Here is a 24830-nt window from a genome sequence, read left to right as displayed (position 1 = left end):
TTCTAGGGAGAGTTACGAGTTGTGATTTTTTTTACTTTAGAAAGTGTCATGGAAACAAATTTGATAAGCAACAGCTAAGAAACAAAGGAGCAACAAAGACAACACAACATTTAAATTATACCAACGCATACTTTGTAAAAAAAAAACAGTCGTAAGCCAGTGTATATTTTGTGGAGTGTTTTCACTTTTTTATTGAAACAGTATGAACAAACACACTGCAATTAAATAAAAGGGCTTGAAGGACTTGTTGATAATATGGAGCAAAAGCGGAAAACAAATGTCGTCGCAAACGATTGCAGTGTCTAAAGCGGATTCATTAAACAATTATCATCACTCATTCAGTGCACTTATTAACTGAGTTCTTAAAGCAAGCGGAGCTAAGCTGAGACTGAATGATTTTTACACCCATTAATGACTACTAACGATTATGAAGAAAATGTGTGTGTATTTTTGCTTGGTATACTCTATCCCAACTAAAGTAAGCAGAAGTACGGTGGATACATTATAAAAGACAATGCTAGCAGAATGGGGGCTAATAACCACTACCTGTACATGGAACACATTTTTTGGTGAAAACCTGAAGTCGTCAAAACTGTCCTATTGGAATGGGTGGCAGTTAAAGTACAGTCAATTCACATTAATGTACTTCAATAGTAACATCTCCAAACTATCCAGGGAATACCAGAGACAGTGGCACAAACCCTTCTGCTAAATTTCACAGATATGTACTAGGTTTTTATGTCAGTGTTAAAGCTGGCAGAATGTCACGTTACACTTGCAAATGAGCCGTCTTTTCATTAGCCCCTCGCTAACCCTCAGAACATGAGCACAATGTCAAATCAACTTCTGCATTCAGTGCTTCATATAGTTGTTGGAACATTTCTGTAGTGAGGGACTCATTGGCTAGGTGTTAAGGTGACAAAATACTAATGTGGTTGGTTTTTCTGAGGGATTTTCAGTTAGGTTCATTGGCCACAATAGCCTTTGGCTGCTTTGCAATGTTCCATATACTGAAAGCTATAGTGAGCAACTGCAACATATGATAAAGTAATAACTATAGTCCCTTTGCATGGTATATACACTCTATGGAATTCACAACATTCTCTCCCGTCTCCTTTTTTCCATATTCCCATTTTTTTCTTGTATAGGTCCTCTTCACCAACTCAAATGCACATCTGTGTTAATGTACACACCCTTGCATAAGAGAGAGCGTTTTCTACCACAAGTGAGATAATCCCTTACTTATTTTTACAAATCCAAATGAAAGCCCCTGAAATTCAATGTGACATCCTGTGGGCAACCTTTTTTTCAGTTTGGTTGTTGGTATGGGGGGTTGCTGTGGGGTTGTACAGGAGCGCTGATGTCAATGGCCCTGTCTTGGGGTTGGGGGAGAAGAGGAGAGGTGGGCAAACATCCTCCCCCACACACCTTCCCCTCCTTTTGTCAACAGTCCAAGATCCTGGTTAAGTTAGAGTGCTGGTAGAATGCTTGTTTAATGACAGGAAATTACATAGATCAGAATTGCCAGAACGTTTTGGGGACTTCCTGTCTTGCAGCCTTTCTCCTCAGGGGCTGAGGGATGAAGCGAGAAGGAGAAAGAGAGAGTAAGACAAACAGGCCAACACACATAAACATCTGGTTATGCCTCATAAAAATGTCAGTCGATGATTGAAGAAGATGGTTTGGTAAAATAAAATATAAAAACATACTTGATTTATGATTTTAAAGATAACACAGCACATACAGAACATTACTTTTAGTAGATACTGTAGTTTTTAATTAAATGTCATCATTCATAAATATAAGGAGTCTCCATTGACCCCAAAATGAGGAAATAAAAACATGGATTCATGTCATTTAATTAATTCACACACCTCAGTATACTGGGTGTTATCTTGGTTATGGACACTGTACAGACATTTTGGGCCTGGGATAAGGACATAGTTTGTTTTGAATGGTTTTAAATAAGGAGAAACAGACTTGAAACATGGAATTTGTGAAAGTAAAATGTATTAAATTCCAAATCTAGTCAATTCATACAAAGCGTTTCAAAATGGACCAACGACAACAACAAATATCTTTGAATTAGTTATCGAGATAGAACATTCAAGAAGGACAGCCTTGAATTGCTACTCCGTTTCAGACCACTATGTGATTGACATTGATTATGTTGCCAATCGGAAACTGACGATGTAAAGCCAAACGGCTGTGTTGTGGAAAATTCTGCCACCACAGCTGGGAAACCATTTGTCAAATTGACCTACTAACTTAATACATGAGGTGTTGCCCTGACATTTCATCTCAAATAGAGCCACCTGTTTCAGTGAATGAACAATACCTGATGGCTCATGGGCCCATGAGTGGATGTCTTAGAGAGGAGAAGCAACTAACAGCCTGTCGGACAGTTTGTCTGACGGACAGTTTGTCTGCATCCCAAATTATATCCTATTTCCTTTATAGTGCAGGGAATAGGGTGACATTTGAGATGCAGCCTTTGTTATGTGACGTTGGACCATGGAGAGTCAGGGGGTTAAGATGGTTAACTGGGAAACAATCAAAGAGAAAATTATAGAAACCAAGATGCTCCCTTTTTTGGCAGCCCTTTTCTTAGCAGCAGCAGCAGCAGCAGCAGCAGCAGCCCTATGGCATAGAAAACTCTCCCCGTTAGCAGGCAAGCACATCCCCAGACATGATAGCATTCTCAGAGGAAGAGGTGTTGTAGAGAGTACAGCAGCTGTCTGTTGGAACATGCTTCTTGTTCCCATTTAAAAAGTTAATAAATACAACTTCCTTTTCAAAGGAATTCAGACAGTTCTATTTGAATCTATGATTCAAATATATTATGTTCAGAGGACCAGTTATGGTTGAAAAGTGATGCAGGTTGTGTCTTACCTATTAAAACACATTCTTCGTAACAACCCTTACACCAATTTCACCATTGTGGCTTAAAGGGATAGTTTGGTCCTTTATCTACTTCCCCAGAGTCAGACGAACTCGGGATACCATTTTTATGTATCTGCATGCGTAAGTTGTGGAAATGGAAGAGTATTGTGCATGGTTTTATGGTAGCTTCATGCTTCTACAGCATTCTTAGTCCTCTACTAAGATCATGACAAGGCAAACAGGACATGCACACTGTATGCGTGCACGTGCATGCCTGCACTCAATCTAGTTACATATGTGTATCCCTTGGAGGTACTTACGAATATTTACCCATTCTCCTCACCACGGCGATCACCACGGCGATGACAACGATCACTGCCACCAATGCACCAATCCCAATACCAACCACTTGTCCAGAGCCCATACCCTCTGTGGAAGGAACACAAAGGCTGAGTTACTCCACCAGACTGACCTCAATAGGGACACAACACGTTTGGTGAAAGAACAGGAAGGAAACCGAGAGAAGGAAAAGATGGATGTAAAGAGGGAAAGACAGAACAAAGACAAAATCAACTGAAAGGAAATCATTAAAATTAAGGGAGAATGGGGCAAAGCAATCTCATGGTGTCTTGTGCTCTACATATCATTGGGCTCCTTGATTCCCCTATATGGGAGCAGACAGACTGTAGCATTGGGAGGGTTTCCTCAGTTTCATGGTCTCTCTATATCTATCTAGTTACAGATATCTCCTGTCCTGAGAGCCTCAGTCCTTACCCTCTGGCTCCTCCACCTCCACCTCCTCCTTAGCCTCTGCAGCTGTCGTGGCCTCGGCTTCGGGCTTCGCCGGGGCCTCGGTGATGATGGCAGGGGCGTTAGTTGTGGCCGCCTCCAGCTTGGCAGCTTCAGTGGTAGGGGCAGGGGCTTCGGTCTCCACGGGAGCGACGTCCGTGGGAGCAGCCTCAGTAGCGGCGGTTTCTTCTCCGGCAGGGGTGTCCGTTACGACATCCTCGGCGGCAGGGGTGTCCGTTACGACATCCTCGGCGGCAGGGGTGTCCGTTACGACATCCTCGGCCGCAGCCTCGGGTTCAGCCGAAGGGGCATGGGTGACTACGGGATCTTCCTCTTTGAGGGCCTCAGTGGCCTCGGGAACAGCAGGGGAATCTGTCACCAGCTCTACTGGTGTCACCAGTGTGCCTGACGAGAGGCAAAGAGAGGTCAGAGACTGGTAGAGGCAAATGAACAATATTGACACACACTGAAGAGAGAGACTACATTTGTTGATGACATACTGTACATGATCATTTATTTTGGAATGTGATGTTAATATCCTAAACAACAGCTTGTGGAGTCCTATTCACCATTTGGTTTCTCTGTCATTTCACAATAGTTTTCAAATGTAGTAGCTGGAAAGAGAGAATGACGGTTGGAAAGTCCCTCATTGCAAGGGCATGGTGAAATAATTTGAGAGAAAAACTACGTGAATATTAACATTCTTCCTTGACATTATGTTCCCAGTAATTTTCTCTCCCAGCCTAAGGCTTGACTCATCAGTAGCAGTGAGAACATAGCTGCCACATCCCATGACTGAACAAACATTGGTCCTCCCTTCCTCCTCCCCAGTCCCACCCACCCCTCTCCATCCTGTCTTGGGTCGTGTTTGCACACTCGCATGCCCCACCCTCTGCCTCATTTGCTGTTCATGGAGTCTCCACCTTAACCGGCCCTGGATGGGGACGGCAGGAAGTCAGCAGATGAGGGAATACCATTAAAACACCAAGAGGGGTAATAAACAATGGACAATTCAGTATAAAACAACACAATTACAGTAGGTGCTTAACAGTTGTTACGCATTGCTTGAGAAAACGGGATCCAAATTACTTGGATATGTTGGAATTAGTTGTTTGTGATGTTACCAGAGAGACCAAAGATCTGCACGATCTCAACCTAAATAAAATCCTCTCATCTGGCCATTTTTGGATGGCAATAACAGTTGGAAAGGAAGCTCTTTGAGCTGAGCTCAGTGGAATGTCAATGCTTGTATTGAAATGTACTATAATCTATCCTATAATTGTATGAACCCACTTGTAATAAGAATAGCCTCTTTGTTCAAAGGGTTGGACCGCAAAGTAGAAGCTGAGTGAGACCTTACTGTAGCACTCTACAAATCAAGTCCTATCTGTCCCTGTTCCCTTCCAGACCACAACTTTGCTTGGACAGCGCAGCTTCGAAATTATTAAGTAGAAGTCAATTTTAGTGGAGGACTGAAATTATGGTAAACTTGCAAAATGTTCCGCTGCAGTCTCTCCTTTTTCCTGAGAGTACTCTTTGCCCTTTCAAATCTGCAATATGAAACTTCTCTGAAGTCCGATCTGTCTAAACTTAGAACCTGACATCATTTCTTTGCCGTTTTCCAGTGATTCTTCAAAACCCTTTACAACAGAGAATGCTTTACGAGGTTAAAAATAACTGACTCTCATTGTTCCACAACTGCCCCATTATTCTTAGTCATCTATTTGCTCAAATTCTCATTAGCAACAAGCAAGTTTAAATATAACAACATTTTTGTTCTCCAATGACTTTGCTGTTTGTTTGGAAAGTCTGATGATAAAGTGCCATTATGTCCGCTGCTCATAATAAGCTCTGAGTACTATTTCCTTCCAACTGTGCTGGCTAATACAGCTGTGCTAGTGAGTAAGAGAACAGGATTGTTGCCCTGTCGCCTCCTCTCTCCCTCCCTCCTTACCACTATGCTTCTCTCTCTCTCTCTTCTCCCCATCTTCTCCCTGCCTTGCCTCCACCCCATGAATGAAGTTGCTCCTGATAACGATTTTGGGAATGCTGTAACGTTAGCTCTGCAAGAGGAGAGCGGGGCGAGGTGGAGAGGGAGCGAGAGCGGTGTAAAAGGCTTGAGTGAAGTCGGAACGATATAGAGCCCAGCGGCAGCCTCTTTCATTTATTCACTCTCTCACTCATCCTGTTCCATGAACAGGGGCCTAGTTCCACAGTCTGTCTCTGGTTTAATGTCCCATTATAGCCTGACCTCAGAGCAGATGTGTTGCGTGACAGAGGAGGCTGGTGGGAGGAGCTATAGGAGGATGGGATCATTGTAATGGCTGGAATGGAATTAATGGAACGGTATCAAACATATGAAAGCTACGTTTGACGCTGTTCCACCTATTCTATTCCAGCCATTACAATGAGCCTGTCCTCCTATCGCTCCTCCCACCAGCCTCAACTGGCGTGCGAGTGTGTGTATGCTTGCGTTTCAGTGTGTGTGTGTGTGTGTGTGTATCATCAGCTCCCTAAATCACCGCTGAGCAGTAAAAGTCTGTCTCGATGACCCTGCTTTAAAATTTCTCTCAAACAAGATCCTTGGGGAGGAGGGGGGACCATAAAAGGCAGGCAAACAGGCAAAGGGGCGAGAGTGAAAAGTGAGAGAGTGACAGAATACAGCAAAGGGCCGGGAGAAGCGGTGGGGCCCGTATTGGGTCGGGATCCTGCCTGTCGGACAGTAACGGCATCATGAGGGAGAACAACAGAGAGGGGGTGAGAGAAGAATATACGCTGTGAGAGAGGGAGAGATAGCAGGACAGATCCATCACCATCAGCTGCCACTGAGGGTCCCCCGTGTGTGTGTGTACGTTTAGGGGGGAGATAGGCCTGTGCTAAGCTGTCTGTAGACATTTAGAGCCCATCTGCAGATGTATGAGGGAGTGTGTCTGCTATGGTCCCGGAGCCAAAGAATGTTGTTCCTTAGCTGGGGAGGTATCCTCCCATCCCATCTCATCACGGTATGGCCTACGCAGAACCGCTGGCCTCCCATGCTAACCGTAGTAGTTGCACTTTGAGTTGAGTGGGAGAGGTCTGATAGCCAGAGTGGAATATTCCCACTGGCTCTTATCTTAGACACAATAGTGTCCACATACAGGCCATGTTTTTTTCCTCGAGTAGGGATATCCCACTGGGCTAAAACTGGTTGAATCAACGTTGTTTCCACATCATTTAAAACCAAAAAATCAAGGTGATGACGCTGAATCGTGGAAAACTTATTGGATTTGCAAAAAGTCATCAACATAAGGAGATTTAGTATTTTTTTCAGACAACTTTCAAGCTCAATCCAATGACATGGTGACATTTTTTGTTGAATTCATGTAAGTTGACAACTCAACAGAATGTAAATAAAAAATAGACGTTGAATTGACGTCTGTGCCCAGTGGGATAGGATGTTAAACAGTCCTCTTCTGGACAACATAACTGAGGCCACCAATGGCACAAGACTTCCATCAAGCCGTATATCCTGTGAATTAAAAAAATATATAGGCTAAATATCACCAATATATCTCAAGCTGACTGCTGCAAAATATTGAGTCACCAAAACAAATATAGCGATAAATCCAGTGAAACTCATGAATCTATTATTAAGTCAACTTTAACAGTACATTAAGTTAAACCCCCCCCTCCCCCCTTTCTCCCTCCTCTTGGCAGCAGCTAATAGGGATCCTTTATTTTTTATTTTTTTAACCAGGTAGGCCAGTTGAGAACAAGTTCTCATTTAACACTGTGACGTGGCCAAGATAAAGCAAAGCAGTGCGACACAAACAACACAGAGTTACACATTGAATAAACAAACGTACAGTCAATAACACAATAAAAAAGTCTATATACAGTGTGTGCAAATGAAGTAAGATTAGAGAGGTAAGGCAATAAACAGGCCAATTACAATTTTAGCAATTTAGCAATTAAACACTGGAGTGATAGATGTGCAGAAGTTGAATGTGCAAGTAGAGATACCGGGGTGCAAAGGAGCAACAAAAAAAACAATATGGGGATGAGGTAGTTGGGTGGGCTAATTACAGATGGGCTAGGTACAGGTGCAATGATCAGTAAGCTGCTCTGACAGCTGATGCTTAAAGTTAGTGAGGGAGATATAAGTCTCCAGCTTCAGTGATTTTTGTAATTCCTTCCAGTCATTGGCAGCAGAGAACTGGAAGGAAAGGCGGCCAAAGGAAGAATTGGCTTTGGGGGTGACCAGTGAAATATACTTGCAGGAGCACGTGCTACGGGTGGGTGCTGCTATGGTGACCAGTGAGCTGAGATAAGGCGGGGCTTTACCTAGCAAAGACTTATAGATGACCTGGAGCCAGTGGGTTTGGCGACGAGTATGAAGCGAGGGCCAGCCAACGAGAGCATACAGGTCGCAGTGGTGGGTAGTATATGGGGCTTTGGTGACAAAACGGATGGCACTGTGATAGACTGTCTCCAATTTGCTGAGTAGAGTGTTGAAGGCTATTTTGTAAATGACATCGCCGAAGTCAGGGATCGGTAGGATAGTCTGTTTTACGAGGGTATGTTTGGCAGCATGAGTGAAGGAGGCTTTGTTGCGAAATAGGAAGCCGATTCTAGTTTTAATTTTGGATTGGAGATGCTTAATGTGAGTCTGGAAGGAGAGTTTACAGTCTAACCAGACACCTAGGTATTTGTAGTTGTCCACATATTCTAAGTCAGAACCGTCCAGAGTGGTGAAGCTAGACGGGCGGGCAGCGATCGGTTGAAGAGCATGCATTTAGTTTTACTTGCATTTAAGAGAAGTTGGAGGCCACGGAAGGAGAGTTGTATGGCATTGAAGCTTGTCTGGAGGTTTGTTAACAGTGTCCAAAGAAGGGCCAGAAGTATACAGAATGGTGTCGTCTGCGAAGAGGTGAATCAGAGAATCACCAGCAGCAAGAGCGACATCATTGATGTATACAGAGAAAAGAGTCGGCCCGAGAATTGAACCCTGTAGCACCCCCATAGAGACTGCCAGAGGTCCGGACAACAGGCCCTCCGATTTGACACACTGAACTCTGTCTGAGAAGTAGTTGGTGAACCAGGTGAGGCAGTCATTTGAGAACCCAAGGCTGTTGAGTCTGCCGATAAGAATGTGGTGATGGACAGAGTCGAAAGCCTTGGCCAGGTCAATGAATACGGCTGCACAGTATTGTCTTTTATCGATGGCGGTTATGATATCGTTTAGGACCTTGAGCGTGTCTGAGGTGCACCCATGGCCAGCTCGGAAACCAGATTGCATAGCGGAGAAGGTACGGTGGGATTCGAAATGGCCGGTGATCTGTTTGTTAACTTGGCTTTCGAAGACCTTGGAAAGGCAGGGTAGGATAGATTTAGGTCTGTAACAGTTTGGGTCTAGAGTGTCTCCCCCTTTGAAGAGAGGGATGACCGCGGCAGCTTTCCAATCTTTGGGGATCTCAAACGATACGAAAGAGAGGTTGAACAGGCTAGTAATAGGGGTTGCAACAATTGCAGCGGATAATTTTAGAAAGAGAGGGTCCAGATTGTCTAGCCCAGCTGATTTGTAGGGGTCCAGATTTTGCCGCTCTTTAAGAACATCAGCTATCTGGATTTGGGTGAAGGGGAAATGGGGGAGGTTTGGGCAAGTTGCTGTGGGGGGGTGCAGAGCTGTTGACCGGGGTTGGGGTAGCCAGGTGGAAAGTATGGCCAGCCATTGAAAAATGCTTATTGAAATTGTAGATTATCGTAGATTTATCGGTGGTGACAGTGTTTCCTAGCCTCAGTGCAGTGGGCAGCTGGGAGGTGCTGCTCTTATTCTCCATGGACTTTACAGTGTCCCAGAACTTTTGAGAGTTTGTGCTACAGGATGCACATTTCTGTTTGAAAAAGCTAGCCTTTGCTTTCCTAACTGCCTGTGTATATTGGTTCCTAACTTCCCTGAAAGGTTGCATATAATAAATACAGCAATATGAATTGAGATGGCTTAAAGGAGCCACAAGACATATATCAAGTGAAAGTCCAGAAAGCCATCAAATGATACCAGCAGTTCACTGTTTTATAAGTTTCTATGTAGTCCTGTGTTTTTTTCTTTCTTCTCTTCACTGTGTCTGGGCCTGTGGTGTATTTGTAAGAGGAGTGAGACATTCATGTTCATGCTGACAGTGAAGACACACAAGCCCTTGGTTTGGCTATGTTGTGGAGGTGCCCCCTTGGCCTAATGGCTGGACTGAATTACCCTCTCTGTCAGTGATAAAGGAATTTATATGTATAAGGTAATGACTAAAGTATTCCACCCTGAAACTTATAATTGTATGAAATGTATTACAATTATAAGACTATAATTCTATAATGTGTGTGCATAGGACAAGTTACAGTATGTTGCTATTTAGTAATGTAAGCAGAAGTACAGAGCTCTCTGAATAAAGAACTAACCTTTTGTAGAATTCTGATACTTTGTCAAAGTCTTCTATTAACCAGGGCCTTACAACCTCTGGGGAATTGGTCAAAGCTATTGTGATTGTTGAGTTAACATCATTGGGATTGAAAATTCTCGTGACAGTCAGTGCCTGCCACACCAAACTACACCTCTGTCTGGGGCTACTGCATTCACAAGCTAAAATAGCCTTCACCTTGGTCGACTCAAACTCAGACAGATCTGTATTTTCTCTCCACACAGATTTGGCATAAAACAGGCAAGCCTACAACTTCAAACTCGAAACTTTTGATAGCTTAAAAAAAGGCCCGCTGATGACATAAGAGATGCTTTCCTGAGTTGATTTTACAGCGCATGTCTCACTGTGCATTCGGAAAGTATTCAGACCATTTGACTTTTTCCACATTTTGTTACGTTACAGCCTTATTCTAAAATTGATTCAATTGTTGTTTTTTCCCTCATCAATCTACAAACAATACCCCATAATGACAAAGTAAAAACAAGTAAAGAAATTATTTGCACATTTATTACAAATAAAAATGGAAATATCACATTTACATAAGTATTCAGACCCTTTACTCAGTACTTTGTTGAAGTACCTTTGGCAGTGATTACAGCCTCGGGTCTTCTTGGGTATGACGCATGATGGCGCCGACAGAGATGGTCGCCTCCCTTCAGGTCCTTAGGAAACTATGCAGTAATTCGTTTTTTTATGTATTATTTCTTACATTGTTAGCCCAGAAAATCTCAAGTGTTATTACATACAGCCGGGAAGAACTCTTGGATATAAAAGCGACGTCAACTTGCCAACATTACGACCAGGAATTCGACTTTCCCGAAGCGAATCCTTTGCTCAGACCTCCACCCTGGACATGGAATCTTATCCCAGAGGTCGACCCAAAACAACGTGGTCGCCGCAGGACAGGGAGACGAAGCAGCCTACTGGTCAGACTTAGAAGGCGAGCACACCATCCACCGCTTCCGAGCATATTACTCGCCAATGTCTAATCTCTAGACAACAAGGTGAACGAAATTAGGGCACGAGTTACCTTCCAGAGAGACATCAGAGATTATAACATTCTCTGTTTCATGGAAACATGGCTCACTCGGGATATGTTGTCAGAGTCGGTACAGCCACCCGGTTTCTTCGCACATCGCGGTGACAGAAACTAACATCTCTCTGGTAAGATGATGGGCGGGGGTGTATGCCTTATGATTAACGACTCATGGTGTAATCATAACAACATACAGGAATTCAAGTCTGTTCACCTGACCTAGAATTCCTTACAATCAAATGCCGACCGTATTATCTACCAAGAGAATTCTGTTCGATTATAGTCACAGCCGTGTATATCCCCCCCAAGCAGAAACCACGATGGCCCTGAAAGAACTTCACTGGATTCTATGTAAACTGGAAACCATATATCCTAAGGCTGCATTTATTGTAGCTGGGGATTTTAACAAAGCTAATCTGAGAACAAGGCTTCCTAAATTCTATCAGCATATCGAATGCGCGACACAAGCTGGTAGCATTCTGGACCATTGCTGCTCTAACTTGCGTGATGCATACAAAGCCCTCACCAACCCTCCCTTCAGCAAATCTGACCATGACTCCATTTTGTTGCTCCCAGCCTATAGACAGAAACTAAAACAGGAAATGCCCATGCTCAGGTCTATCCAATGCTGGTCTGCAAAGCATCAGTATAGAGCCAAAGTAGAGTCACAATTCAACGGCTCAAACACTAGACATATGTGGCAGGGTCTACAGTCAATCACGGGTTATAAAAAGAAACCAGCCCCGTTGCAGACATTGACGTCTTGCTCCCAGACAAATTAAACAACTTCTTTGCTCGCTTTGAGGACAATACAGTGCCACTGACACGGCCCGCTACCAAAGCCTGTGGGCTCTCCTTCTCCGTGGCTAACGTGAGTAAAACATTTAAACATGTTTACCCTCGCAAGGCTGCCGGGCCACACAGCATCCCTAGCCGCGTCCACAGAGCATGCGCAGACCAGCTGGCTGGTGTGTTTACGGACATATTCAATCAATTCCTATGCCAGTCTGCTGTTCCCACATGCTTCAAGATGGCCACCATTGTTCATGTCTCCAAGAAAGCTAAGGTAACTGAAATAAATGACTCTCGCCCCGTAGCACTCACTTCTGTCATCATGAAGTGCTTTGAGAGACTAGTCAAGGATCATATCACCTCCACCCTACCTGATACCCTAGATCCACTCCAATTTGTTTACCGCCCCAATAGGTCCACAGACGATGCAATCGCTATCACACTGCCCTATCCCATCTGGACAAGAGGAATACCTATGCAAGAATGCTGTTCATTGAATACAGCTCAGCATTTAAAACCATAGTACCCTCCAAACTCATCATTAAGCTTGAGACCCTGGGTCTTGATCCTGCCCTGTGCAACTGGGTCCAGGCCGCCCCCAGGTGGTGAAGGTAGGAAACAAGATCTCCACCCCGCTGATCCTCAACACTGGGGCCCCACGAGGGTGCGTTCTCAGCCCTCTCCTGTACTCCCTGTTCACCCATGACTGCGTTGCCATGCACGCCTCCAACTCAAATCATCAAATTTGCAGATGACACTACAGTGGTAGGCTTGATTATCAACAACAATGAGATGACCTACAGGGAGTTGGTGAGGGCCCTCGGAGGTGTCAGAAAAAGAACCTCTCACTCAACATCAACAAAACAAAGGAGATGATCGTGGACTTCAGGAAACAGCAGAGGGAGCATCCCCCATCGACGGGACAGTAGTGGAGAAGGTGGAAAGTTAAGTTCCTCGGCGTACACATCACGGGCAAACTGAAACGGTCCACCCACACAGACAGCTTGGCGAAGAAGGCACAACAGCCCCTCTTCAACCTCAGGAGGCTGAAGAAACTTGGCTTTTCACCTAAAACACTCAAACTTTTACAGATGCACAATCGAGAGCATCTTGTCGGGCTGTATCACCACCTGGTACGGCAACTGCTCCGCCCACAACCACAAGGCTCTCCAGAGGGTAGTGCGGTCTGCACAACGCTTCACCGGGGGCAAACTACCTGCCCTCCAGGACACCTACAGCACCCGATGTCACAGGAAGGCCAAAAAGATCATCAAGGACAACAACCACCCGAGCCACTGCCTGTTCACCCCGCTATCATCCAGAAGGCGAGGTCAGTACAGGTGCATCGAAACTGTGACCGAGAGACTGAAAAACAGCTTCTATCTCAAGGCCATCAGACTGTTAAATAGCCATCACTAACAGAGTGGCTGCTGTCAACATACAGACTCTCTGGCCACTTTAATACATTTTATAAATGGATTTAATAAAGGTATCACTAGTCACTTTTAATAATGTCTACATATCCTACATTACTAATCTCATAGGTATATACTGTATTCTATACCATCTACTGCATCTTTCCTATGCCGCACGGCCATCACTCATCCATATATTTATATGTACATATTCTTATTCATCCCTTTACATTTGTGTTTATTAGCTAGTCATTGTGAATTTGTTAGATTACTTGTTAGATATTACAGCACTGTCGGAACTAGAAGCACAAGCATTTCGCTACACTTGCATTAATATCTACTAACCATATGTATGTGACCAATAAAATTTGATTTGATTTTACAAGCTTGACGAACCGGTATTTGGGTAGTTTCTCCCATTTTTCTCTGCAGATCCTCTCAAGCGGTGTCAGGTTGGATGGGGACCGTCACTGCACAGCTACTTTCAGGTCGCACCAGAGATGTTCGATTGGGTTCAAGTCCGGGCTCTGGCTGGGCCACTCAAGGACATTCAGAGACTTGGCCCGAAGCCACTCCTGCGATGTCTTGGCTGTGTGCTTAGGGTTGTTGTCTTATTGGAAGGTGAACCTTGGCCCCAGTCTGAGGTCCTGAGTGTTCTGGAGAAGGATTTCATCAAGGATCTCTCCGTACTTTGCTCTTTCCCTCGATCCTGACTAGTGTCCCAGTCCCTGTCGCTGAAAAACATCCACACAGCATGAAGCTGCCACCACCATGCTTCTCCGTAGGTATGGTTCCAGGTTTCCTCCAGATGTGACGCTTGGCATTCAGGCCAAGGAGTTCAATATTGGTTTCATCACACCAGAAAATCTTCTTTCTCATAGTCAGCTCATCAGGTGCCTCTTGGCAAACTCCAAGTGGGCCATCATGTGCCTTTTACCAAGGAGTGGCTTCCATCTGGCCATTCTACCATAAAGGCAGTGGTGGAAAAAGTACCCAATTGCCATACTTGAGTAAAAGTTTAGATACCTTACTAGAAAGTTACTCAAGTAAAAGTAAAAGTCACCAAGTAAAATACTACTTGAGTAAAAGTCTAAAAGGATTCGATTGTAAATATACCTAAGTATCAAAAGTAAAAGTATACCAAATTCCTTATATTAAGCAAAGCAGACGGAACCATTTTCTTGTTTTTAAAATGTATTGATAGCCAGGGGCACACTCCAACACTCCAAACGATGCATTTGTTTTTAGTGAGTCCGCCAGATCAGAAGCAATAGAGATGACCAAGTATTCTCTTGGGTGTCAAGGAAAAAGTAGTGAGTAAAAAGTACATTCTTTTCTTTAAGAATAGTAAAAGTTGTCAAAAATATAAACAGTAAAATAAAGTACAGATACCCCCAAAAAACGACTTAAGTAGTACTTTCAAGTTTTTCTACTTAAGTACTTTACACCACTGCATAAAGGCCTGATTGGTGGAGTGCACCAGAGATGGTTGTCCTTCTAGAAGGTTCTCCCATCTCCACAGAGGAACTCTGGAGCTCTGTCAGAGTGACCATCGGCTTCTTGGTCACCTCCCTGACCAAGGCCCTTCTCCTCCGATTGCTCAATTTGGCAAGGTGGCCAGCTCTAGGAAGAGTCTTGGTGGTTCCAAACTTCTTCCATTTAAGAATGATGAAGGCCACTGTGTTCTTGGGGACCTTCAATGCTGCAGAAATGTTTCGGTACGCCTCCCCAGATCTGTGCCTCGACACAATCCTGTCTTGGAGCTCTACACACAATTCCTTCGACCTCATGGCTTAGTTTTTACTCTGACATGCACTGTCAACTGTGGGACCTTATATTGACAGGTGTGTGCCTTTCCAAATCATGTCCAATCAATTGAATTTACCACAGGTGGACTCCAATCAAGTTGTAGAAACATCTCAAGGATGATCAATGGAAACAGGATGCACCTGAGCTCAATTTTGAGTCTCATAGCAAAGGGTCTGAACACTTATGTAAATAAGGTATTTCTGTTTTTATTTTTAATATATGTGCAAAACTTTCTAAAAACCTGTTTTCGCTTTGTCATGATGGGGTATTGAGTGTAGATTGATGAAGATAAAAATGTATTTCATCGATTTTAGAATAAGGCTGTAACGTAACAAAATTTGGAAAAAGTCAAGGGGTCTGAATACTTTCCAAATGCACTGCATGTGGTGTGTGAGGGCACACTTGAATCATTTTACAAGCAGGCATGGACAGAGGGCACTGACCCGGTTCTGTAGCCAGATGTGCTGGAGTGAGCCTTTTAAAGGCGAGCGGCTCAGACAAAGCTCATTTTGAGCCAGGAGGGGCTTGGGCGAGGAATGCATAGGGAGTCAACTGGGTAAAAATAATCAACAGGCTCTCTTCGGAGCATGTGCAGGTTTTTCTAATTATTTGATTCATGTTATTTTATTTTAATTGTCAGGGCGTGGAGCAGAGAGGAGCAGCTTTAAGAGTTAACGCTCTTCCAAATGGGCCTTCGTGAAAAGGGCTGCGTCTGGTCAGTAAAGGTTGCCGTTTAAAAATAAACCCCCCCCCAACTGCGCCCTGGCCCGGCCCGAGACTCATCAACCGGGAGTAGGGGCAATAGTAGGAGAGGAGGGGGTGGCCGGAGTGGGGGTTGAGGGGGGCTGGTAAAGCTTGATACCCTGCCAAAGATGGGTAAATGTGGAGGGGGCGGTGGGCCATGGCAGTCTAACAACATGCGGTAGAGGTGGGGCAGCAGGCAGCAGCCCTCACTGTTAAGCCCTCACGTAGCCGGGTGTTCTCTCTCCCAGTCCCATCTATATGACAGTCTTAAATATAGAGCTACTTTCTATTAATACCCACACACAAACTAGCCCTTCTGTACTCTCCCTCCCTCCCTCCCTCCCTCCCTCCCTCCCTCCCTCCCTCCCTCCCGCCCTATGGGGATAGGCTTTCCTACCTAGGACTTGCAAGGGAGAGTGGGAGAGGGAAAGAGAAAGATAGGGAGGGTAAAGCTTTCGCATAAACGTGTACAGTACGTGTCAGACCCGAGCACTGTTTGGTAGCCTTCCAAAGGATATTCCTTTTTCTCCCTGCCGGCGGCCAAGAAATCATGAGCACGAGGCACAAGACCTCGCACCATTACATCACATTCCCCCTTGTGTCTCCGAATCCAACTTTCCTCCTCACCGAGGCTTGGGGAAGGAGTGTGGGGGGGAGGGAGAGAGAGGGAACTGTTAGAATCGACACAGACTATCCACCCAGTTGCCCCTCTTTATTACATTAACACCCTCGGCCAAAGCTCTTCTTTTTCCACTCAGGATGATCCAAAGCAATTCACTGCTAAATGAAACGCACAACTTATATTTAGAGGAGAATACAAGAGGCCAATACCACAGCTGTACACATTTCAAATGAAAAAATAAAATTAACTATACATCAATCAAACCAAAAAGGTGTTTTCACTTTTCCTTGAGAGAGAAACTTTAGAACTAAAGGACAAAGAACTAAGAGCAGCCCCAAGATTCAAATTCACGACGCGGCAGGATACAAGCCAAACAGAAAAAGGGTGTGTGAGTATGATAAGAGATGTGTGGTGTGGGAGTGTGAAAGTCAGGCAGAGTGGCCAGACAGAAAAGACACAGTGTGCCATGAGGGCTCGAGCCCTGGGTGTTGACTTACTTGCGTGTGCGACGGCACAGAGGGGGCCGACCAGGGCCAGCAGAAGCAGCAGCTGAACTTTGATCATGATGTCAAGTAATCTTCTCCTCTGGTTAATGGTGTACAGAGACCCCCAGGAAAGAGCAACACTAGACCCTTTCACACACAGCACCACATGCACTGGCGTCAAAAAAAGAAATGTCTTGAGGAAAAAAGTTTCCAAAAATGTCCCAGGGAACTTGTTGCAGATAAAGACACGGACGGACAGCAGCAGTAACGGTAGACAGCACGGCTTTGGAAGCTGAGGGAGAAAGGCGTGGAACGCTCGATGGATGTCGACAGGGCAGGAGAGAGAGTGCGAGAGAGAGAGAGAGAGAGAGAGAGAGAGAGAGAGAAAGGGTCTGGCCGGCTACTTGGTAGAATGGAGAGAGACAGGCACAGGGCAAGGGAAAGAGAGAGTGTGAGTGTGTCGGGAGTGGAGGACGGGTGCTGATACTTTCGGGGGGTGTGATGGTGAGCGGGGGGCTGGGCAGTGTAAGGTGGTCTCTGCCCCGGTGCTGCCTCCCTACTTGAACAGTCCAGTCAGCTGCTGACTGCGGACTGCCCTGCAATACCAGCAGCACACACAGAAATATATAAATAAATACACCAATATATTTATACACACAAGGTAGACACCACAAAAACATATGCAATTAGTTGCATGCAAATATACCCTCAAAACAGACACCTTCTTTCCACACAAAATAAATAAAAATGCAGCACAACAGAAAAACAATTCCATTCCTCAGCTACTAGGTCTAGGCATAACGCCATTTGAGAAATGTTTTGACTAAACTTTTACAAATGAATAAAATAAATATGAAATATCTTGAGTCAATAAGTGTTCAACCCATTTGTTATGGCAAGGCTAAATAAGTTCAGGAGTAAAAATGTGCTTAACAAGTCACATAATAAGTTGCACTGCCTCTGTGTGCAATAATAGTGTGATTTTTGAATGACTACCTCATCTCTGTACCCCACACATACAGATAATTGTAAGGTCCCTCAGTCGAGCAGTGAATTTCAAACACAGATTCAACCACAAAGACCAGGGAGGTTTTCCAATTCCTTGCAAAGAAGGACACCTATTGGTAGATGGGTCAAAATTGAATAGACATTGAATATCCCATGGTGAAGTCATGAATTACTTTGCATGGTGTATCAATACACCCAGTCACTACAGAGATACAGGCATTCTTCCTAACTCAGTTGCCGGAGAGGAAGGAAACCGATTTAACCAATGGTGACTTTAAAACAGTTACAGAGTTTAATGTCTGTGATAGGAGAAAACTGAATGGATCAACAACATTGTAGTTACTCCACAATACGAACGTAATTGACAGTGAACGGAAAGAAGCCTGTACAGAATACAAATATTCCAAAGCATGCTTCCTATATGCAGAAAGGCACGAAAGTAAAACTGCAACAAAAAAATAATGTTTTGGGCAATTCCAAAATAACACATCACTGAGTTTTTTCAAGCATGGTGGTGGCTGCATCATGTTATGGGTATGCTTGTCATTGGCAAGACAGAGGAAAACCTGGTTCAGTCTGCTTTCCAGACAAATTCACCTTTCATCAGTTCACTAACACAAAACACAAGGCCAAATATACACTAGTTGCTTACCAAGACGTCATTGAATATTCCTGAGTGGCCTAGTTACAGTTTTAACTTAAATCCACGTGAAAATCTATGGCAAGACTTGAAAATGGCTGTCTAGCAATGATCAACAACCAACTTGACAGAGCTTGAAGAATTTAAAGAATAATATGCAAATATTGTACAATCCAGGTGTGCAAAACTCTTAGAAACTTACCCAGAAAGACTCACTGCTGTAATCGCTGCCAAAGGTGATTCTAATATGTATTAATATAGGGGGTTAAACACTTATTCAAGATACATATTATCGTTTTATTTTTCATTATTATTTTTCTTCTTACAAATGTTAGATTTTTTTCTTCCACTTTGACGTTAAAGTATTTTGTACAGATTGTTGACAAAGACATTACAATTTAATCCATTTTAATCTGACTTTGTAACGCAACAAAATGTGGAAAAAGTAAAGGGGTGTCAATACTTTCTGAAGGCATTGTATTTGTGTATTGAATATGTAATAATGAAAGAGAAGGACTGCTGTTTTTAATGTGGTCAAGTTTTTGTGGATGAGGTGGAACAATTATTGTTATCCATCAATAATGATAAGCCACCAGGTATAGACAACATAGATGGGAAACTATTGAGAATGGTAGGAAACTGTATTGCCACCCTTATTTGCCATGTCTTTAACCAAAGTCTAAAGGAGAGTGTGTGTCCACAGGCGTGGAAGGAAGCTAAAGTAATTCCACCACCTAAAAATAGTAAAGCACCCTTTGGTGGCTCTAACAGCCGCCCAATCCGTTTGCTGCCTGTTCATAGTAAACTGATGTAGTAAATTGTGGTTGAACAAATGCAATGCTATTTTTCAAAGAACAAGTTAACTACTGACTTTCAGCATGCAATGTAGGGAAGGGCACTCAACATATACTGCACTGACTCAGATGACTGATTATTGGTTAAAAGACATGGATAAGATGATAGTTGGAGCTGCATTTTTAGATTTCAGTGCAGCCTTTGATGTTGATGATCATAATTTGTTGTCGAAATAAACTCACTTTTTATGGCTTTAGATCACCTGCAATCACATGGTTGGAGAGTTACTTGTCCAATAGAACTCAGAGAGTATTCTTCAATCGAAGCTTCTCTAACATCGGTATCCCTCAAGGCAGTTGCCGTGCTTCTACACCTGCATTGCTTGCCGTTTGGGGTTTTAGGCTGGGTTTCTGTACAGCACTTTGAGATATCAGCTGATGTAAGAAGGGCTATATAAATATACTGGTCCAAAAAATAAAGGGAACACTTAAACAACACATCCTAGATCTGAATGAAAGAAATACTCTTATTAAATACTTTTTTCTTTACATAGGTGAATGTGCTGACAACAAAATCACACAAAAATAATCAATGGAAATCCAATTTATCAACCCATGGAGGTCTGGATTTGGAGTCACACTCAAAATTAAAGTGGAAAACCACACTACAGGCTGATCCAACTTTGATGTAATGTCCTTAAAACAAGTCAAAATGAGGCTCAGTAGTGTGTGTGGCCTCCACGTGCCTGTATGACCTCCTTACAACACCTGGGCATGCTCCTGATGAGGTGGCGGATGGTCTCCTGAGGGATCTCCTCCCAGACCTGGACTAAAGCATCCGCCAACTCCTGGACAGTCTGTGGTGCAACATGGCGTTGGTGGATGGAGCGAGACATGATGTCCCAGATGTGCTCAATTGGATTCAGGTCTGGGGAACGGGCGGGCCAGTCTATAGCATCAATGCCTTCCTCTTGCAGGAACTGCTGACACACTCCAACCACATGAGGTCTAGCATTGTCTTGCATTAGGAGGAACCCAGGGCCAACCGCACCAGCAAATGGTCTCACAAGGGGTCTGAGGATCTCATCTCGGTACCTAATGGCAGTCAGGCTACCTCTGGCGAGCACGGAGGGCTGTGCGGCCCCCAAAGAAATGCCACAACACACCATGACTGACCCACCGCCAAACCGGTCATGCTGGAGGATGTTGAAGGCAGCAGAACGTTCTCCATGGTGTCTCCAGACTCAGTGTGCTCAGTGTGAACCTGCTTTCATCTGTGAAGAGCACAGGGCGCCAGTGGCAAATTTACCAATCTTTGTGTTCTCTGGCAAATGCCAAACGTCCTGCACGGTGTTGGGCTGTAAGCACAACCCTCACCTGTGGACGTCGGGCCCTCATACCACCCTCATGGTGTCTGTTTCTGACCGTTTGAGCAGACACATGCACATTTGTGGCCTGCTGGAGGTCATTTTGCAGGGCTTCTCCTGCTCCTCCTTGCACAAAGGCGGAGGTAGCGGTCCTGCTGCTGGGTTGTTGCCCTCCTACGGCCTCCTCCACGTCTCCTGATGTACTGGCCTGTCTCCTGGTAGCGCCTCCATGCTCTGGACACTATGCTGACAGACACAGCAAACCTTCTTGCCACAGCTCGCATTGACGAGCCATCCTGGATGAGCTGCACTACCTGAGCCACTTGTGTGGGTTGTAGACTCCGTCTCATGCTACCACTAGAGTGAAAGCACCGCCAGCATTCAAAAGGGACCAAAACATCAGCCAGGAAGCATAGGAACTGAGAAGTGATCTGTGGTCCCCACCTGCAGAACCACTCCTTTATTGGGGGTGTCTTGCTAATTGCCTATAATTTCCACCTGTTGTCTATTCCATTTGCACAACAGCATGTGAAATTTATTGTCAATCAGTGTTGCTTCCTAAGTGGACAGTTTGATTTCACAGAAGTGTGATTGACTTGGAGTTACATTGTGTTGTTTAAGTGTTCCCTTTATTTTTTTGAGCAGTGTACATTTGATTTGGGCCAATACTCTTCCTCTAATTTTACTAATGATTTGCCACTTGTTTTACAAGAAGCTAAAATGACTATGTATGATAATGATTGTACACTCTACACATCAGCACCTACAGCAGTGAGCTCACTGAAACTCTTAGCAAGGAGTTAATTACTTTTAGAATGGGTAATTAAGAATAAACTGGTCTTAAATACATCTAAAACCAAAAGCTGTCACACCCTGATCTGTTTCACCTGTGCTTGTCTCCACCCCCCTCCAGGTGTCACCCATCTTCCCCAATATCCCCTGTGTATTTTTACCTGTATTCTCTGTTTATTTGCCAGTTTGTTTTGTTTTGTGAAACCTACCAGCGTTTGTTCCCCTGCTCCTGTCTGTCCTTGATCCTGTTTTCTAGTCCTTCCCGGTGTCATGACGTTGGCCTGTGGGTAAGGTTTATGACCCCCCCATAAATACCTTTCTCCCTTCCCCTCTCTTTCTGACCCTACTGAAGGACTTGAATAGCCTGTGTTAAATATAGAGAGTCTGGGAACATCAAACAAAATGGGGAAAAGGAACCATATTTTGGTAATAAAACCAGTTGGAAATATGCTTTGCAACGTAATGAGTATGGATGTCAGTTCGGTTGTCTGGCCATTTTGTCTCCACCTGTCCACTAAAAGACCAGGCTCACCGGTAGGAGCGAGTACTCTGGTGGGTCATATGGATAACTTTTTCTCTCCCATTACTCGCATCCCTTTTCATGCCATGTTGCTGTGGGAGAACCAGTCGAAATCTCTCCGGGTACTCATCGATTCTGGGGCCGATGAGAGCTTCATGGATGTTACCCTGGCTTCTGAGCTGGATATCCCCACTCAGTCCCTCTCCATTCCCATGGACGTTAAAGCACTGGACGGTCGCTCTATAGGAAGGGTCACCCACAATACCAGCCCTATCAACCTACGTGTGTCAGGGAACCACAGCGAGACGATCCAGTTCCTGCTCATTAAGTCTCCTCAGGTTCCCATGGTTTTGCTATTAGCCAGGAAAATCCCCTCATTGACTGCTCTGCCGGTGCCATCATGGGCTGGAGCTTGTTCCACCCAATGCCTGAAGTCAGCACAGCCTGCTCCGGGGCGTCTTCCTGGGGGCTCGGAAGTTGCACCGGACCTCTCCGTCATTCCCGCGGAGTACCAGGACCTCTGGGAAGTGTTCAGTATGGCCCGGGCCACTTTGCTGCACCGACCATATGACTGTGGGATTGACCTTCCCCCAGGCACCACTACGCCCCGGGGACGACTGTACTCTCTGTCGGGTCCGGAGACCAACGCTATGGAGACCTACATTGAGGACTCTCTAGCTGCTGGGTTCATCATCCTTCTGTCTCCCCTGCCGGCGCAGGATTCTTCTTTGTTGAGAAGGACAAAACCCTGCGCCCGTGCATCGACTACCGGGGTCTGAACGATATCACGGTGAAGAACCGCTACCTCTCATCTCCTCAGCCTTCGCTCCAGGGGGCCACCGTGTTCTCCAAGCTGGACCTACAGAACGCCTACCACCTCGTGCGGATACGGGAAGGGCGATGGCACCTCGTGCCTGGCGATGGCACTCAGCTGGGGAATAGGGAAGCAGGTTCGTGAGGCACAACCCCCCCCCCCCCCCCCCCCCCCGGTTCGGAACAATGTAGAAAATAGTAAAAATAAAAACCCTGGAATGAGTAGGTGTGTCCAAAGGTTTGACTGGTACTGTACGTACATACCCCACCAGACACACCACTGTGGGTTTCTTCACGATACCCAAACCAAAAACAGATTCAATGCATCGCTCAGTTATGTATAGGGCCATGTCATAATGGAATTCTCTGCCACCAGAGGTTACTCAGGCAAAAGCAAGTTTAGCTTAAAAAAAACAAATCTTGTATCACAACGGTACTGTACATAAGAATATGAATATGTATATGAAGTGTGTAAAAAGTATTTTTGTTGTCTCTGGGTGTCTCTCTAATTTTAAATATAATATGTTGTTCTTGTCTATAACGGTTTTGTACTTGATAATGTGTTTATGTTTTATGTGGACCCCAGGAAGAGTAGCTGCTGCATGTGCAGTACTTAATGTGGATACTAATAAATTAAACAAAACATTTACAATGAGCGGAGAAATACATTCTAAACAACGTTTTTCTGCTGTTTGAATTCTCATTCACTCAATGATTTGCAAGCATTTCAATTGGATCAAAATGACACTAAAAAAGATGTGATCGTGCTCCATCATCCGATTGTGATCTTAGATTCAGCTAAATGGCGAGTTTTCCCCATTCATTTGATTAAAAGGAGTGCCCATTACTTCTATGAAGTCTATATGCATTACAATGTTCTTTTAATAGATTTATTTTGTGGTTTGACTAAATGGTTTAGGATAACATACATGCTTTGCTGACAGAGAGTGGCCTCCACTTGGTTTCAGAACGTTTTCACAATGAAAAAAGAACAGTAAATTCAGGTAGAACAGTGTGACTTTAACACGTTCGAGCAAGGTGGTCCAAAGAGTTTACATTGAATACAGTAGAGCGCAACAAACTCCAGCTTTGCACACTAGCGACATCTGTTGGACAAAAATAAGCAAGGAGTGTAAAGATTAGGTGAGGAAACAAGATAATATTTGGGTCGTTCCACGAAAAGAGAGTGGCTTTTGTGTCCCTTTGATGTTTTAAGTAGACATTGTGCACCAATATTGCACTTTAAAAGCCTGTTATATTAAATGAAGTGTCTTTTAATATAAACCACATGGATAATTCAATAAATCAGATTTTTTATATGAATAAAGGATTGCTAAACTGCCAAAATTCACCATTTTGACATGTCCCTCCGTCAACCGTGTCACTTCTAAGAAGATTTCAACCCACTTCATCCAAAAACGCATCCAAGTTTCACCATCATTGTAAAGCCCTAGTTATTTTGTTACTTTGACAAAAGTAATTTCTGAAGAATATTATTTATTTCATGTGATTAGGGATTCATTTACGTCTGTCCTTCATTTTAAGGTCAAAGCTGTTACGTGAACTAAACCTTCGTTTTAATATGGTTAAAGTATTCATTTTAAAATATTCAAATCACAGCGTAAAAGCAGGTGAGCTGGATTTCTTATTTTGGGCAATTATCCGGTGTTTTGTGGTTCTTGTGAAACTTGCATTCAATTGCCACTCCCTGTTCCACAAGACAAGCTCCATTCCCCCTGTCACAAGGGGATTTATATCTGATTTAAGATGAAATCATCAACCCTGTTACTTTACTTGATACTTAATAGGCACTTGCTATAGTATTTTTTATTTAACTTCCTGAGCTAGGAAAACATGTTTTTTATGAAGTTG

The 24830-nt window shown here is 44.1% G+C and overlaps 1 protein-coding gene across 2 annotated transcripts; it reads right to left on the bottom strand.

Annotated features, from left to right (window-relative positions):
• Window positions 1-162: 162 nt before the first annotated feature.
• On the bottom strand, window positions 163-17516 carry pdpn (podoplanin). Of its 2 annotated transcripts, XM_029719640.1 has the most exons (5): window positions 17037-17516; window positions 3950-4077; window positions 3658-3919; window positions 3204-3312; window positions 163-1572 (listed from the first exon to the last, which is right to left on the bottom strand). In XM_029719640.1, the coding sequence occupies exons 1-5, from the start codon at window positions 17101-17103 to the stop codon at window positions 1566-1568; spliced, it is 573 nt and encodes a 190-aa protein (XP_029575500.1). In that variant the 5' UTR covers window positions 17104-17516; the 3' UTR covers window positions 163-1565. The 2 variants fall into 2 exon arrangements, with proteins under 2 accessions (XP_029575500.1, XP_029575499.1); XM_029719639.1 differs by having other exon boundaries at window positions 3658-4077; window positions 17037-17514.
• Window positions 17517-24830: the final 7314 nt, after the last annotated feature.

The sequence above is a fragment of the Salmo trutta genome, chromosome 28 (genome assembly GCF_901001165.1).
Source record: "Salmo trutta chromosome 28, fSalTru1.1, whole genome shotgun sequence".
NCBI lineage: Eukaryota > Metazoa > Chordata > Actinopteri > Salmoniformes > Salmonidae > Salmo > Salmo trutta.
The sequence above is the reverse complement of the archived record's forward strand: the minus strand, read 5'-3'. Positions and strand labels throughout refer to the sequence as shown.